The following is a 17396-nucleotide window of genomic DNA, read 5'->3' as shown; positions in this document are numbered from 1 at the left end:
TACTCAATATTACTCAATGAGTAATATTAATAGCTGTGAAATATATGCCTTCTAAAGAGCTGGGCCAGCCCACCTAGAAGGGTAAATGACATTATTTATGATTTCTCTAGCCCTCCTCCCAGGTAGATGGGAAAACCGCCGGAGAGGTGAATGCTCTCTCGATCACCCAGATTTCATACTTTCTGAATGAAGTGTCTCCCAGTGGGAGATGCTAGCTACACTATGCTGCTGAGTGCTTTTTCTCACTCTTCTATCTGTGGGCTCTTTTTGCACGGAATAGGACCACAGATCCACACAGGAGAGGATAAAGGCATGGGATTGGGTGTGACCCACCTTACCCCCGAGGCAACCTCCGTACATTTCTGAAAAGAGAAAGCTCATTTTAATTTTATTCCTCTGATCTTTGGGGCATGAATTTTACAAACTGGGACAAATGATTCCAAGCTAGTTGATGTTTATCAGTTGATGCTATTTTAGCTCATAATTCCCTTCATAAACAAACATCTTTTCTGACTTAAGAAAAATGAATAGTGTAAGATACCCAGATGTGTTATGAATGTATGTATGTTATGGCAAGAAGGCAAAAACGCGGTGTAAATTTAACACTTGAGAATAATGTGGAAGGAGAGCGAAGGCTCTCCCAGTCGCCTATCCAAAACAAAGATAGGCAACCGTGTGAGGACTGGTGGGAAAGAGAAAGGAAGTGCACGAGGCATTGACTGGCAGTCAAGGCTTGTTGGGAGCTAACATTGTGCTTACCTCAGATTCTTTACAATAAGCCCACATTCATAAAAAGAATCCCCCACCCCCGTGCCCCACCACAGCAGAAAGTTTTTATTGGTTTTATTTGGGTAAGTGTAGCGCACACGCTCCCTTCCTTATGTTTCTCAACAGACCCAGTGGCTGGTATCTATGACAACATCTCACAACACAAGTCCATCTCGATGCCTTCCCACCTATATATTGCAACTTTTATTAACTCATGGCTCTCATGTATCCATGTTTTTGAAAATTCATGTCAATAACATATGCTCTCTTTATTGCCTGTATTGACCTCTTCTTCCTCCTTCCTTCTTTACCTGTGAACCTCCCCGATGGTGTTTTAGATTTTAGCTCAAGCATCACTCTCTCTCAGGGAGGCCTCCCACCCTGACCCGTTGTCAGGCTTTTTCGATTCTTTTGTTACATTCCTTCAAAGAACCTTGCTCCTTTGCTTGGAGCACTCTGCTTATGTTTCTACATTGAAGCGGTGATTTGGTTAATTGTTGCATCCCCACTGACCATAAATGCCAGGAGAGCACAGACATGTCTACTTTTGCCCACTTGTGTTCCTAGCAGCCAGCCAGTGCCTGGCACGTGGGGGATGTAGTTCTTGCCCATGACGCTTATCCAGCTGTTGTCTTTCCCAGTTGAAACAGGATTGGGAAAGGATGTATTTTTCTCTGTAAGGTCCATGAACTATTTACCTATTCAAATTTTAAAACGTGTCATTTTATATTTACTCAGGCAGGTGCACTCACTGCCGAAATTATAGCTTTTCCACGCAATTAGGTATCCCATTTTCCTCTTGCTAAAATAAGGTACCCTTTCAAATTCTGTAGGCAGAGTTATACAACACTGCAGGTGATGCTGATTTGCTTTTCTTTCTGCTACATTTTGCTGCGTACAAAATTTCCATTCTTCAGAATTCCACTGGTACTGCCCAGCAGAGGTCAGGTCAGTGCTCTGAGCATGTCTGGGCCCGGTGGAGAGGAAATGACTGTGTTTTCAAGGTGCTTTGCCACAGGTCGTTTGGGGGCCTGTTTCACACAGCTTGCTGAGATTTGCTTCATTGCCCACAAGCTGTTGGAAAAGGGTTCCAGGTGCTCTTGGCATCAGAAGAACTCAAGGTCAGTTAGCTTGCTTAGGGAGGGCTCAGCCTTTCAGAGACTGAACAGATTGGCAATTTTATACAATAAAAGATAAAACAAGCCCGTGGCAGTTAGGGTGGACAGGCCATGTGGGACTGTCACTGCATACAGTCAAGGTTTTTACAAGAATTAAAAATATTTACTTGCCAAACTGAGTCCTGGGGGATGCAGAAGGGCTATTATTGTGCAGGGTCTGGTACGGTTTTGGATATAGATCAGAATTCATTATATAGCTTTGTAAAAATATACGTGCTGAGACCTTGCAACCTCAGAACTCTAAGGGGTAGAAACTGGCGGGTTTAGTGAGCTAGTGAGCTTGTTAAAATACAGCACAAGTTTAAAAAGCAGATTCTAGTGTCACACTGGAAATATCTCAGTTTATTAAAAATGCAGCGGGACAAATATTCTGCATCTTTCAGAAGACATCTCCTTCCCATCTCATGGATTCAAGAGCAGTTGGCTGGAGTACCACCCTTGAGCACCCAGATCAAGTTCAAGCCCTGAATTTTGCAGCTGTGGGGCAGGAATCAAGTGAGGCCCAAGGCCAGTTCTCTGGCCCAGCTGCCCCCCAAGGAACATTTTGTCTGACTATGGCTCCTTCCAAAGGGACTGCTCTATTGTGATAGCTACAGAGTTCTTTTTGATTAATAACTCATGAGTGTTTTATAATTCATTTATAATAGTTGGTCCCACCCACTGGCTTTCTGAATCCCTAAGGGCATTTCCAGTTAGCATTCTGCGTGGAAATTTCTAGAACATATTTGGATAGCACTCACAGAAGTTAATTTTTCCTCATGTTTTATAGCCCAAGATTCAGAAATGGAAGGGAATTTTATCAATAATTAATCATAATTTTCTTTGGAATAGGAAAGAAACATTTTTCCCTTTGTAAACAAATGTTACCTTGCATTTTTCTTCTATAGATATTAGATGTACAGAATGGGAAACAATTTCTTACTTCTTTCTATAACTGCTGAAAAATAGGAACTCACCTATCAAGAATTTCACCAGACTGTTTTGGCTGAATGCTGCTCCTTCACTCAACAGATTTATGAAAAAGTCTGCTAGTAGGCTGTTTTTATGTTGCCATCTCTCAGGAGATCTTAGATGTGTGTGCTTTAAAAAAAAATTAAATGAAGTACCATGAAACTAGTATAGCCTGTTTCCCCTGACTCTGTAATGTGAACGGTACCTGAGGGGCAAAGAGCACTAACCATCACTCTAGTAATAGAGAAGTAATCTTAACTTTTCTTCAGACTATACACAGACACGTTTTTTTTAATCCCTTAAAGTTTGAATGTAGATTTGACCAAAATAATAAGATTAGGAAAATAGACCATGTGTCTAAATAGCATTTGATGACTTACTGCGATTAAAGAGTAGGGATCTAGAAAAGGGAGGTAATTTAAGTTTTTATATATATAAAAACAATCGTTTTGTAGTCAGGGAAGCCATCGTTTAGGAAATGGAGTTTGAGTTATATCCTCACACCATGGCATGCTTGGTAGTACGTACCACGTGAAAATGGCCTCTGGTTAAGTGTGGATGAGATGACTGATAAAGTTGTTAAAGGTTTGTCACTTGAGAAATTCCAGAGGAATTGTCCTGAATAACCTATAACTTGACAGTCATCACCTTAATGTGTAAATGAAATAAAAACTTCCATCTTCATGTGAAGTAGGTTATACGATTTCAAGTGTCTCACGTACGCCGTTTTGCCGCACGGTTGACCAACGGCTTCAGGTGTCCAGCGCAGTCTCCAGTCTCCACACTAAGCATCAGATTTTATTGATATGCCTCAGTTTTAAGCCTGGGACTTTTTCCTGATGCCATCTCTCTTGAAGGAATCAAATTTGCCTTCTTGGAGCAGAATTATGAATTTGGGAGTGCGAGATGGTCCCTTCACAGATGCTTTTCTTACTTGAATAACCCCTCCATGTTAGCAGTGGCAAGAAATGGTGCTGTTGCCAGGGTGAGAGGAACAACTCCCTTGCAGTTGTCCTCTTCCTGGTGGGCTCACTCGGACTTTGTTTTAAAGTGCTTGGAGCCAAAGAGCAGTTGTCAAAAGTTGATGTTATGTTACCGTAAGACAGTTGGATTAGGCAGGCAAACCCTGTCTGCACGAAGAGTATCACTTCCTTCTCTCCTCTGTCCTCCTGTGGCATGAATTTTGAAGGATTTCCTTCCTTTGTGATCTCTCCTTTATCTCGTGAATACCCAGCACTCATGCCTGAATTACCATTTCCCATAATTCAGCTCTATTCTTACTCAATATTCGCAGAATTGATTTCCCACCTTCCCTCTCCTGTATGTCTGCCTCGGTGCCAAAGTCTCCTTCTCACCCAGAGGGTCACTGATGAGCTGCCCGTCCAGCCAGATCCAGCACCGTACTGTGTATGAGATGAGCGTTAACTTGACCCTTCACGTGGGTCACAGATCAGCCCCTTTGCTTTAGTCTCTTTTTGATCCAGTTTTAGAAGGCTGCGACCATTCACCATCAGGGCTCGTGTAGGAAGCAGTTGCACTGTGTTCCAGTCAGGCAGCTATGTGAGGTAAAAACACCCATCAGGCACTGCCATCCATTATTTGTCGCATTCATTTCAACGGAGCTTGAGGCTTTCTGCCAAATTGTAAGTGTGTGTGTGTGTGTGTGTGTGTGCGCACGCCTATACACGCATTAAATAAAATGAAGGGGGAAGGGTAATCATAAAATCATAGAATTTAGAAGATTAAAATTCTGAAACCTTTTTTTTAAATCTTGGCAAAGCACACTTGGCAGGCCACACTTGAGGCAAAAGTGGATATTTCTTCTTAAAATGCATTTCCCAGGTTTTGTAATCTTAGAATTTCATCTGTTGGTTTTTCAAAGTTGCTTTGAAATGGGCTATTTATGGCAGAACCAACATTTGTAGCACAAAACGTTACAAACTTAGTGATAAACTTCAATGCTTGGTTTTAAAAATATCTTCTAAGTAAGAATTTATTAAGAGTATAGGGGTAGCTTGCTTTCTTTTGGATGGTATACCTAAAAATTGAAAATACAAAATTGCATACTATAGACTGTCTTAGAATTGGTAATAAAATAGAACATTTGATTAAAAAGGAGGGGACAAAAAATAAAAACTCCCAGTGCTATGAAACATGAAGTCTGAAATAAAAGTTGTAAGGCATATTTTCACAGTTAAGAACATCAGAAGCCTGTCCTTATTTTAAGTCTATTAAAGTTGAAAATAAACAATAACTTGACCTTTGCAAATTCCCAGAGAAAAATACATACTAAAAGTGATTTGAACATAGGTCTAATGTACTCGTGATGTTTCTCTAATGCAGGCCCTATTAGAGTTTAATTTAATATCACTGAATATCTTCTTGAAAATAGCTTTTGCCTCTCTGGAACTTACAACCAAAATCATCAGTCTGGTATTTTTCTTTGGAGTTCTAGAAAATAAGTCTAATTAATATCTTTTCCTCGGAATTGGTGATTCTTTTTTGAGGGAGGCGGTGGATATTCCATAACATACGAAGCAGTGGATAGTTTTCAGGCTTACAGTTAATTGTTCAAAAGTACATTTAATATGTTACACTTTACTCGGTTTACCCATTACTCTCCATCATCTTTAGCTTCCAGTTTTACAATATTGAAGCCATTTTACATATTTTTCTTTCCCATCTGTCTCCAATTTTTGCTCTTGTGCTCCACTGTTCTCTTCTCAAGCACTTTATCATAGCCTGGGACTGCTTTACCTTACAAAGGAATCACCTTCTTTTTAAAAATTTATTTTTTTTTTCTTTTGTGGTTCAAAAGCTTTGGTGTTTCCTGCCCCACTACTCACTGCATAACCAAGGATAAGTTGTTTAATCTCTGTGAGTCTGTTTCTTCATCTGTAAACACTTAGAGAGGGTGGTCATGTGGATTAAATAAGCCAATACGTGTAAAGCATTAAGTACCATGCCTGGCAGATAGAAAGTGGTCAATTGTTGTTTTGTTATTTTTATTTTAAAAAATTTGGAATGTGCAGAAAACTACATAGAGAAAAAATTAGTATCACCCAAAGTCTTTCTTACTCTTAACTAATGATACATATTAATATAATTTAGCCAATTTTTGTTGTATATATATAGTATACAAATTGTTTTGTAGTCTGTGTATCATTATGAACATTTCCTCACGTATTAGTACTGTTTCATAACATGATTTTTTCCTGATGAATTTTTAAAAATTTATTTATTTATTTATTTTTTCAAAGGTGAGAGGGTTCATACTTCATTTTTTTATTTTTTTATTTTTTAAGATTTTATTGGGGATGGGGAACAGGACTTCATTGGGGAACAGTGTGTACTTCCAGGACGTTTTTTTTTTTCAAAGTCAAGTTGTTGTCCTTTCAATCTTAGTTGTGGAGGGTGCCGTTCAGCTTCAAGTTGTTGCCCTTTCAGTCTTAGTTGTGGAGGGTGCCGTTCAGCTTCAAGTTGTTGCCCTTTCAGTCTTAGTTGTGGAGGGCGCAGCTCAGCTCCAGGTCCAGTTGCCGTTGTTAGTTGCAGGGGGCGCAGCCCACCATCCCTTGCGGGAGTTGAACCAGCAACCTTGTGGTTGAGAGCCCACGCGCTCCAACCAACTGAGCCATCCGGGAGCAGTTCAGCTCAAGGTGCCGTGTTCAGTCTTAGTTGCAGGGGGTGCTGCCCACCATCCCTTGCGGGACTTGAGGAATTGAACTGGCAACCTGTGGTTGAGAGCCCACTGGCCCATGTGGGAATCGAACCGGCAGCCTTCAGAGTTAGGAGCACGGAGCTCTAACCGCCTGAGCCACCGGGCCGGCCCCAAAAATTTATTTTAAAACGATAGTTGGCATACCATAACATGATTTTTAATAGCTGCATTGTTTTCCACTGCATGCACATCCCATAATCAACCAGTTTCCAGACAAATTTTCATTATCATGAATAATAGTTTGATAAGTACGTTTGCACACATGTCTTTATGCTCATCTTTAACTTTTTCTTAAAATAAATTCCTAGAAAGACAGTTGATAGATAAAATGTGTAAACTATTTTAAAGTTTTCATCCCATTTTTTCATTTTCTGTCCGGTGCAATTGTCTGATTTATAGTCCAATCACAGTGTAGAAGGCCAATTTTCCTTCCCTTCAGACTTTTTCCTCGTTTCCTTGCTTTCATCTCATCTTATTTTGGTGTCTTTTAAACGCAGCTCCAAGCACATTCTTCCTCAAATAAGATTTGATAATTCACTTCACTCTTTAAGATGTTTCAGTTATTTCTTTCCTGTTACTAACTACTATGTACCAGTCAAAACTCCTTGCCTAACAGGGAGTTAAGATTTCTCCAACTGGCAGCTCTCTCCTCCGCCTTCTCTTATCAACTTCATTTCTTGTTATTTCTTCCATTGAACTCACATTCACTATGTTCTAGGTTGTGTTTCTTTCCTCCAGTAAATGCTTCTTATCTCAAAACTGATTTTGAAGCTCCCCTCGAATGATTTCCTGATTCTTTTTCTTGTCCCCTCTCCCTAATTTCTCTCCCTAGAGGCCGGTCAGCACTTAGCATAGTTCATGTATTATATAAGTATGTGAATTCCTCTCAAGATTCCTGTCTGTTTACGTATTGCTTTGTAAAATGCTTTTTCCCCCAGTGTTTCATGTGTGTTTTTTGTTTGCACATTAAAATCGCAGGTTCCTTTGTGGCAGAGGTTTGTTCTCCCAACAGTGTCGAGTCTAATGTGTTTTACTCAGCAGACACTCAATAAATTGGAATTGGATGGCTGACAGGTTTTCTTTTTTAAGATGAATTGTGAAGCATTTAGTACCTTTTAAATTACACTTTGCACTCTAGCCTGCCAAATTCTTTCATATATGCTGCTTATTTCTTAAAGAACACACCACTCTAAAGCTAATAGTTTTTGTAGCATAATGACCAGCGTCAGCATTATACCTACTAGGTTCCCAGAATTTAGACCCTTAGTCATTCTGCTTCTTTTCTTTTATCCTTTTCATCCATTGAGTACTTTTTACACGGTTTACTCTATCTTTACTGTTTTCCAGACTGAAGTTGGCATGGATAATATATATGTATGCAATTTCTGTAAGAAGGTGCATTGGACACCTTTTGTGCCTTACCTAAGCATTTAGCTCATCTTTTTATTTCAGCTGTTAACCATCTTCTCAGGTGTACCCAGAGGAACCCGTGAACTGGATGGCTCCCACTTTCTGCCCTGAGGCTTCTCTGCCACCACATGGGGTTCATTTGGGGACCTACTCAGCGGTTCAGATGAGCACAAACCTAAACATCCTGGAGTTAACACCCCCCAAAGCAACCCTTAACTCAGGGGCTCCATTCTAAGGTGCTCGACAGGACCCTTCAGAGGGTCCCGGGGAGAATTGAGCCAAATGAAGAAATAAAGGCAGGAATGGAGAAGCTCAAACAGTTATGGAGAGGAAGTCGTTAAATAAAGCTCCATATACAGCTTTCTATGTGCAGTACTCATAATTTACCATTTGGGCATGTAAATTTCCTGGGTTTCCACTCTTGACTTTCCTAAAATAATGGCAGCAGTGATAATAAAAGACCAAGTGCAATTCTATTTGCCAGTAGAAAACCAGACTTACGTGCTCTATCGGGAATCATCAAAGGAGGTTCTGATTGCAGACAAAGAATGATGAACGGTCAGAAAGTCTTCTCCAAAGGCTGTCTTCAAGTCCCTGGTTCTGGGGTATACGAGCAGTCAAGGTACTAAGCTGCTGTGGTGTAAAGCACTGAACCTGATGCTGGGTACACACAAGGATATGTGAGATACTGTCCTATTTCAGCCAAACGGGGGAGGTGAAATACCTATACTTATACAAATACCAATATAAATACTCGCCAGTTTGTTGGCTGCTATGAAATGTGTTCACTAACAGGGTTTATAGCATTTGAGCCAAGCTTTGAAGTATGTAAAGGATTGGCCAACACCAATAATGGCTCCTTTCACTCCAAGTTATTGTGAAGATACAGAATGATAATAGCGTGAATTGCTCAGAAAAGTATTAAGTACCACACAAATGCAAGATACCGATAATGGTAACAATATTAATGTTTCTGGAACAGTCAGGTAATAAGAATATGCAATTTCAGAATTAAATGCCCAGTAGCATTTATCATTGATTAAAGAGTAGATAAGTAAAATCCTATATTTTAATTTTGTTTTTACATCATTTAAAAATTCCAGTGAAATTTTAAAATTTAAATTGCTCTTTGTATTATATATTACTTGTGCCATAATTCCAATCTCAGTTAATGTGACAGCCTGTTTTTTTTTTTTTAACTGAGATATAATTGACATTATATTAGTTTCAGGTGTACAACATAATGAGCTGATATTTGTATATATTGTGAAATGATCACCACAATAAGTCTGGTTAACATTTCTCACCACACATAGTTACAATTTTTGTGTGTGTGATGAGGATTTTTAAGATCTACTCTTTTAGCAACGTTTAACTATACAATACAGTATTATTAACTATGGTCACCATGCTATACATTATATCTTCAGGACTTATTTACTTTATAACTGGAAGTTTGTACCTTTTGATCACCTTCACCCATTTCCCCCCTCCCCAACCCTGGCAACCACCAATGTGTTCTCCATATCTATGAGTTCAGCTTTTGTTTTGGAGGTTTGTTTTTTCTGTTTTTTAGATTCCACATATAAGTGAGATATCATATGGTATTTGTATGACACTGGTTTTAAGCACAGATTCATGTTTGAACGTAAGGTTTTAACTGCCGTTTGAATATTACATTTAGAGTATCACCGCAGTATACAGGAGATTTCTTGAAATATCTTGACAATCTAGTATTTTGCTAGAATTGTTTCTTTCTACTTCTCTTAAGAATCTTTCCTAATAGAAAGAACTCTATACATAAAGTTTTAGAAATGAAATGCCAAAATATAACTCCAATATAGTAAAAAATATAGGTCCTGTTTTAAAGACCTATGTCATGATTTTAGAAAAGTAGATCAGTGGACACAATTGGAAGGAAATGTGTGGTGTGCTTTCAGTAATATAGAGTCTGCCAGTATTTACAAAAAGTGCATTATAGAATTATTTCCTGTGCCTCACAAATATTTCCAAGGAAAAAAATTAAAGACAGATGTAACACTGAATAGCAAGGTAATGTGAGTATGAGTTTAAAAATAGTTTTTCTGCACTGTGTCTCTTCATTCTTCAGTGTCAGAAGAAAATTGTTATTAAACTCTAGAATTAAATATGTTGTGCTGTGTGCTGAGTCCATTTACATTTTATGGCATAATTTTATTTGTTCTGTACTAGGTGGCTGGCAGATAAACTGAATAATGTTTGGTGATATTTTAAAGTTATAATTTCATCAGCAACTGCCTTAGGGGATATAAATATAAATCTGGAAATAAAAAGTGTTGTGTGCTATATTTGGCTGCTCTAAGGACTGAAATATAACTTTCCCCACCACTTTCCAGTGGGCTCTTCCTGGGAAGTCAGTTGTCATTGTTCTGGCAAATTTCTTTTCATCCTAAATCACACAAATATTTAAAAGGAAAACTATGAAGGTTACAAAAACCTCATTTTAAAGATAACTTTTAAAAATTACAGGAATTTAAAAAATTAAACTATGTAAATGTGTCTTTGCCTTATTCTAGGCCCATACCCGAGACATTTTTATAGTTTTATATTGTTTTATTTGTATGTATTTTGCATATTTAAATTTATTTGTTAAGGCATACTTTTATATACAGTAAAATGCACAGATCTAAAGTGTTCATTTTGCTCCCTTTTGATAAGTGGATACACCCATGTAACCCATATCTCAATCAAGAAATAAAACATTTCCATCATTACAGAAAGTTCTCTTGTGCCCATTTCTACTCAAATTCCACACCTCCCTCCCTCAGAAGTATTAGGAGTAATTGTGGTTTTGCAATTATTTTTAACCTTTTAAACCACAATTACTTACTGTCCTTAAATGTCATATAAGTGCAATTATGTAATATGTTCTATTTTGTATCTGGCTTCTTTTGTGCAACATGTTGTTTGTGAGATTTATCCATGTTGCTGCATGTATTAATAATTTGTCCTTTCTATTGCTGTGTAGTATTTCATTTTATGAATATGATAGTTTTTCTGTCCAATTTTCTGTTGATGGACATTGGTATTGTTTCCAATTTTTTGGCTATTATGAAAGCCACTAAGAACGTTATTCAAATCACATACGTACAGATACATACATTTTGTTGATGGGCTATGCAGTTCTCCATTTTTCCCACTTAACTTGATTCATTCAACCAGTATCCTATGGATATATAAATGGGTATTTACGTTGTTTATAATAATCTCTTTCTTTTGATTAATAGGGTAGGAGTATATTTAACTTTCTAATAAATTGCCAAACAGTTTTCCTAAGCGGTTGTCCAGTTTTATATTTCCACCAGGAATGCATGAGACTTCCAGTTGTTTCACCGTCTTTGCTACCATTTAGTCTGCTCGGGTTTGCAAATTTAATATAAGTGTATAATGCATTAATTCTATTTTACTGAACTTTTTATGGATTATATATCACTTTATTATGGATTGTACACCATTATTTTATTTTTTTTCAATTACAGTTGACATTCAATATTATTTTATATTCGTTCCTGGTGTCTAGCATAGTGGTTAGACATTTATATAATTTATGAAGTGATTCCCCCCCAATTAGTTTAGTTCCCACCTGGTGCTATTCATAATTATTACAATATTATTGACTATATTCCCTATGCTGTATTTTACAATGACTGTTTTGTAACTACCTATTTGTACTCCTTAATCCCTTCACCTTTTTCACCCAGCACCTCCAACCCCCTCCCGTTCTTAAATTCCACATATAAGTGAGATCATATGGTATTTGTCTTCCTCTGTCTGACTTATTTCACTTAGTGTAATACCCTCTAGGTCCATCCATATTGTCACAAATGGTAAGGTTTAATTTTTTATTTTAATGGCTGAGTAATATCCCATTGTATATATGTAGCACATCTTCTTTATCCAATCATCTATTGGTGGGCATTTAGATTGCTTCCATATCGTGGCTATCATAAATAGTGCTGTAGGGAACATAAGGGTGTATATATTTTTTCGTATTAGTGTTTTGGGTATCTTTGGGTAAATATCCAGAAGTAGAATTGCTGGGTCATAAGGTAGCTCTAGTTTTAATTGTTTGAGGTACCTCCAAACTGTTGTCCATAGTGGCTGCACCAGTTTGCAATCCCACCAATAATACATAAAGGTTCTCCTTTTTGCTACACTCTCGACCATTTGTTGTTTTTGGATTTACTGCTGATGGCCATTCTGACAGGCGTGAGGTGATTGCTCATTGAGGTTCTAATTTGCATTTCGCTGACGATTAATGATGTTGAGCATCTTTTCATATGTCTGTTTGGTCATCTGTATGTCCTCTTTGGAGAAATGTCTATTCAGGTCCTCTGCCCATTTTTTAATTGGATTGCTTGTTTTTTCTGGTGTTGAGTTGTATGAGTTCTTTATAAATTTTGGATATTAACCCCTTATCCGATGTAACAGGGTTAATATCTTCTCCCACTCAGTAAGTTGTCTTTTGCTTTGTTGATGGGTTTCCTTCGCTATACAAAGCCTTTTTAGTTTGATGTAGTCCCATTAGTTTATTTTTTCTTTTGTTTCCCTTGCCCAAAGAGGTATATCAGAAAAAATATTACTAAGAGCAGTGTCAGAGAGTTTACTGCTTATGTTTTCTTCTAGTTTTATGGTTTCGAGTGTTACTTCTAAGTCTTTCATCCATTTTGAGTTTATTCTTGTGTATGGTGTAAGAAGGTGGTCCAATTTCTTTCTTCCTTCTCTTTCTTCCTTCCTTCCTTCCTTCCTTCCTTCCTTCCTTCCTTCCTTCCTTCCTTCCTTTCTTTCTTTCTTTCTTTCTTTCCCCTTCCCTTTCCTTTCTTCCTTCCTTCTTGCCTTCCTGCTTTCCTTCCTTCCTTCCTTCCTTCCTTTCTTCCTTCCTTCCTTCCTTCCTTCCTTCCTTCCTTCCTTCCTTCCTGTCCAATTTTCCCAATACCATTTATTGAATAGACTGTCTTTACCCTATGGCATATTCTTGCCTCCTTTGTCGTATATTAAGTGACCATATGGGCATGGTTTTATTTCTGGGCTCTTTTTTCTGTTCCATTGATCTACATGTCTATTTTTATGCCAGTACCATTCTGTTTTGATTACTGTAGCCTTGTAGTATAGTTTGATAATCAGGTATGGTGTTATCTCCAACTTTATTCATCTTTCTCAAGACTGCTGTTGCTATTTGAGGTCTTTTATGGTTCCATATAAATTTTAGGATTGTTTGTTCTAGTTCTGTGAAAAATGCCATTGGTATTTTGATAGGGATTGCATTTGGGTAGAATGGACATATTAATGATGTTAATTCTTTACATCCGTGATCATGGTATATGTTTCCATTTATTTGCATCTTTTTCAGTTTTTTTCTTCAGTGTCTTATAATTTTCTGAGTACAGATCTTTTACCTCCTTGGTTAAATTTATTTCTAGGTTTTTTGTTGTTGTTTTGTTTTTTGTTTTTTGCAAATTGTAAATGGGATTGTTCTCTTAATTTGACTTTCTGATAGCTTGTTATTGGTGTATGAAAATGCAACCAATGTGTGGATATTAATTTTGTATCCTGCTACTTTACTGAATTCATTTATCAGTTCTAGTTTTTATGGTGGAATCTTTGGGGTTCTCTCTATATAGTTTCATGTCATCTGCAAATAATGACAATTTTACTTTTTGATGTAGGACTGTACTGCAAGGAGATGTCAAACTCTTGGCAGTCTCAAGCAGTATGTTTTAAGAAGTTCAATTTCCCTGATTCATACATGAAACTGCATCACTTAATTTCTCCCTTAAAATTCTGTTTAGCTTTAACTGTGATTCTCAACTGGAAGGGAGAAAAAGAGTATGGGAAAAAAAAATTTAAGGATTTTATATATACATACATACATACATATACAAGGGCCAAGACATTTAAGTGGCAAAAAGTTCTTTTTTCCAGTTAAGGGATATCATTGTCTTAGATTTTTTTCATTTTCCGTTTATCTCGTTATTCCATTATCAGCCTTAGCAAAGGGCTCGACTTTCTATTCACTTCACAAGAGTTCCTGCATCAGCATTAATGAGCAGAGAACAAGAAAACAAAGTAGAGAGATGGATGCCATAGCATAGGTGGGCTCCCCACTGAGATGAGTGACTAGCTTCTGCGTTGTAGACAAGGGCAAGTCATATTTATATCCAGTAAAATTACTATCACGGGGCCTTCAGAATTCATGAAACAGTAGTTGGAACTCTGAGTATTAACTCCATGAATGACAAACCAAATCCATCATCTTTTATTCCTTTAAACCTGGTAGAAAACTCTCAGAGGTCTGTGATTCTGCATATTTGAGGATCCACTTTACTTGGTACAGTGGAGACTAAAATGACAATGACAGGATATGCTTGTCTGTAGGGTTGGTTCCATGGTGCTTTGAGTTCTCACTGCACCACCTGAGGTGAAGTGAAAAGCCTAAGATAAGAAATGCTAATGGGGTTCTCTACCTGTTTTGTTTGCAGACTGCAGCTGAATATGTCAAATCTCGACTCCCTGAGGCCCTTAAACAGCATCTTCAGGACTACGAGAAAGACAAAGAAAATAGTGTGTTGTCTTACCAGACCATCCTTGAACAGCAGATTCTGTCAATTGACCGCGAAATGCTAGAAAAACTGACTGTATCCTATGATGAAGCAGGTATGTTTGTCTTTAATTCACACACATTCACACAATTTTTTCTTCTTGCAGAAATTTCTTTATAGACTGGTTAAATGTAGGCCCTTTTCTGAGGTAGAAGATGAAGGGCAAACTGGGTCCAGTTCTATAGCATGGATTAATAATAAGTTTCTTCTCTGCAGTTTTAGTATCAAAAATTTCATCAGGAGGCTCTTAAAAATAGCTCTTAAATATTAATCCCTTTTAAATTTTTGCTCTTTTTTAAATGGATTTTTATCAATCATGTCTTCTTATTGATTTACTCTTTTAAAGTGTCACTTCAATTTTGGATACCAGCTGAAAACTTTTATATCTGAAAATCCAAGAACTGTTACTTGCTTCAAGTATTATTTTTTAATATCAGAGATTTTCTTTTCTAAAGGGGTGCCATTTTTTTTCCTTAAAGTTTCAATTTGAACTTCATTTTCTTTTCCTTTAGCTCCTCAGATGAATCCTAACCCCTAATACCACACTGGACACTTCAGTTCACTGCCTGTCATGAGTTCATCATATCCAAGGAAGCTTATTGTTGAAGACATGAACAGACCACTTTATAATACCATTTTTATCTATTCTGTGGTCTAAAACCCAATTTCAATGAAACTAGTGCAATGTTACTTGGAATTATTGAAATCTTTAATAAAATTGAACTTAGGAAAAATACCCTGATTAAAATTGTCACACCCCCTCCAGAAAAAAAAGGAGGAAAATAAGTTTCTAATGGTCAAATGTTGGAAGTATTAATCCCTATTTTAATACCAGGAACTTATGTTTTTATTGCCACAAGGAAGTTTTTAGTGTGCATCTTACTGTCTTCCTCCTGATCTAAGCGGTCTCAGTGCTGACATTCTTAACATTTCATTTCAAACTTGAATAGCAAACAGAAGAGCAAGTTAAAAAAACAGAAAAACAACCAAAAAAACCCCGAACGTTATGCTACGTGTGCCTAACTACTAACGTAATTTTTCTAGTTATTAAGCTGTCTCCATTTACATCCCAGCCTCTAACCCCCGTGCATCCCTCTCAGGGGGGATCCACATTCTAGCCTTGCCCGGTACATCTCTACCATCTCTGAGTCTCCTTTGCTTTATTTATTTTCCAGACACATTGGCTTTCCTCTGTCTGCTGGGTGGTTAGTTATTTGATTTGTGTATTTGTGTTGTTTTTAACATTCTTGTCTGTGGAATTCTCATTCATCTCCTCTTTCATCCTTAGTGGAGTAAAGGAAGGCTACAATCAGCCCAACCAAAATAATATTTACTGTGTTTCCCCGAAAATAAGACCTGGCCGGACAGTTAGCTCTCATGCGTCTTTTGGAGCAAAAATTAATATAAGACCTGGTCTTATTTTACTGTAAGACTGGGTCTAATTAATATAATATTATAATAATATAATATAATATAAAAAAATATAATATAATAAATATAATACCGGGTGTCATATTAATATTTGCTCCAAAAGATGCATTAGAGCTGATGTCCAGCTAGGTCTTATTTTCAGGCAAACAGGGTAAATATTTACAGCATCTCAGAGTTCATGGAACTCATATACTCCACCTATTTCCTGCCCCCATAACCATTTTATGATGAGAAGACTGAGATCCAAGACTTACGATGATACAGGTACTTAGTTGAAGAGCTGGGACTGCAGCCTCCTAAGTACTGATCAAGCTGGGCCTTCACCGCACTAAGACAGGTTCTCATTCACTTATTAGGCGTTTGTTGAATGCATAGTGATATACTAGGAAGTTGGAAGGAAGAGGGAAGAATATTGACGAAGTAGGGAGGAATCTGAGATGTAGAAAACAAAGATTTTGCTTAAAGTCTAGCTCGGGAGCTAAAACACACAGGTGTGGCTTCTGGAGAAAAATTCCTGAGTGATTTGGGAATAAGTACACTCAGTAACATCCACAGCCGTTAAAGTTAAGCTGAGGGGATGTGGAGTAAAGGAATAGTGAAAATGGCTCAAGTTTTCTATGGAATTCTTTAGGGGAGGACATTAGTTTAAACCCTGGACAAATGACGAGTGCGGGCTTGTGAAGAGAAGAGAGATGCCGTCTGTGTAATGAAGGGGCCCAAGTAGACACCAAGGTGGGAGTGAACATCAGCCACGACCTCCCACTACTCAGATCTTTCTTCTTTGGGAATAATTTTCCACTCACTGTACTGTTGTTGAGGAGCTACTAATCGCAGAGCACCCTTGTACACGGCCTTTAGGGCCAAATGCTTTGGCGCAGAATTAATGTATCAGTAACTCTGCAGAGTGAAACCGTGGAAATCACTACAGGATTGGGAGTTAGAGGACCTAAATTCCAGGCCTTCCTCTAGCTTAATACTGGTGTAATTGTTAGCAAATCAATGTCTTAGAGCTTCCGTTTCTTCATCTGTAAAGTTGGGCTACTATCTCACAGGGTTATGATGACAAAATATATCATATTTGAAGAAGTACTTAGAAATCATATTACAAATGCCGCTAATGCAGAATGAGAATGGATTTGGATCCTATCTAGCCCTCAGACCAGTTTAAAGTAGTCTTAGAGTTTTTTCTTAACATGTAGTATTTGGGGAGGTAGATGCAAATTTTTAAAAATAATCTTCAGAAGCTTTGACAAGTCAAGCAACATCTATTGTTTAAATCAAGCAGTCCTTAAATCAAGGCTC

At 37.6% G+C, this 17396-nt stretch overlaps 1 protein-coding gene across 1 annotated transcript in view; it reads left to right on the top strand.

The window, feature by feature from the left end:
- The window catches only part of PPM1L (protein phosphatase, Mg2+/Mn2+ dependent 1L), a 256788-nt gene that overhangs the window by 160329 nt on the left and 79063 nt on the right, over positions 1–17396 (top strand). The window contains exon 2 of the mRNA XM_033127250.1: positions 14544–14718. Coding sequence (XP_032983141.1) covers positions 14544–14718 — 175 coding nt within the window. The remainder of the gene's footprint in view (positions 1–14543; positions 14719–17396) is intronic.

Source organism: Rhinolophus ferrumequinum, chromosome 2, assembly GCF_004115265.2.
Source record: "Rhinolophus ferrumequinum isolate MPI-CBG mRhiFer1 chromosome 2, mRhiFer1_v1.p, whole genome shotgun sequence".
In the NCBI taxonomy this organism is placed as follows: domain Eukaryota; kingdom Metazoa; phylum Chordata; class Mammalia; order Chiroptera; family Rhinolophidae; genus Rhinolophus; species Rhinolophus ferrumequinum.
The sequence above is the reverse complement of the archived record's forward strand: the minus strand, read 5'-3'. Positions and strand labels throughout refer to the sequence as shown.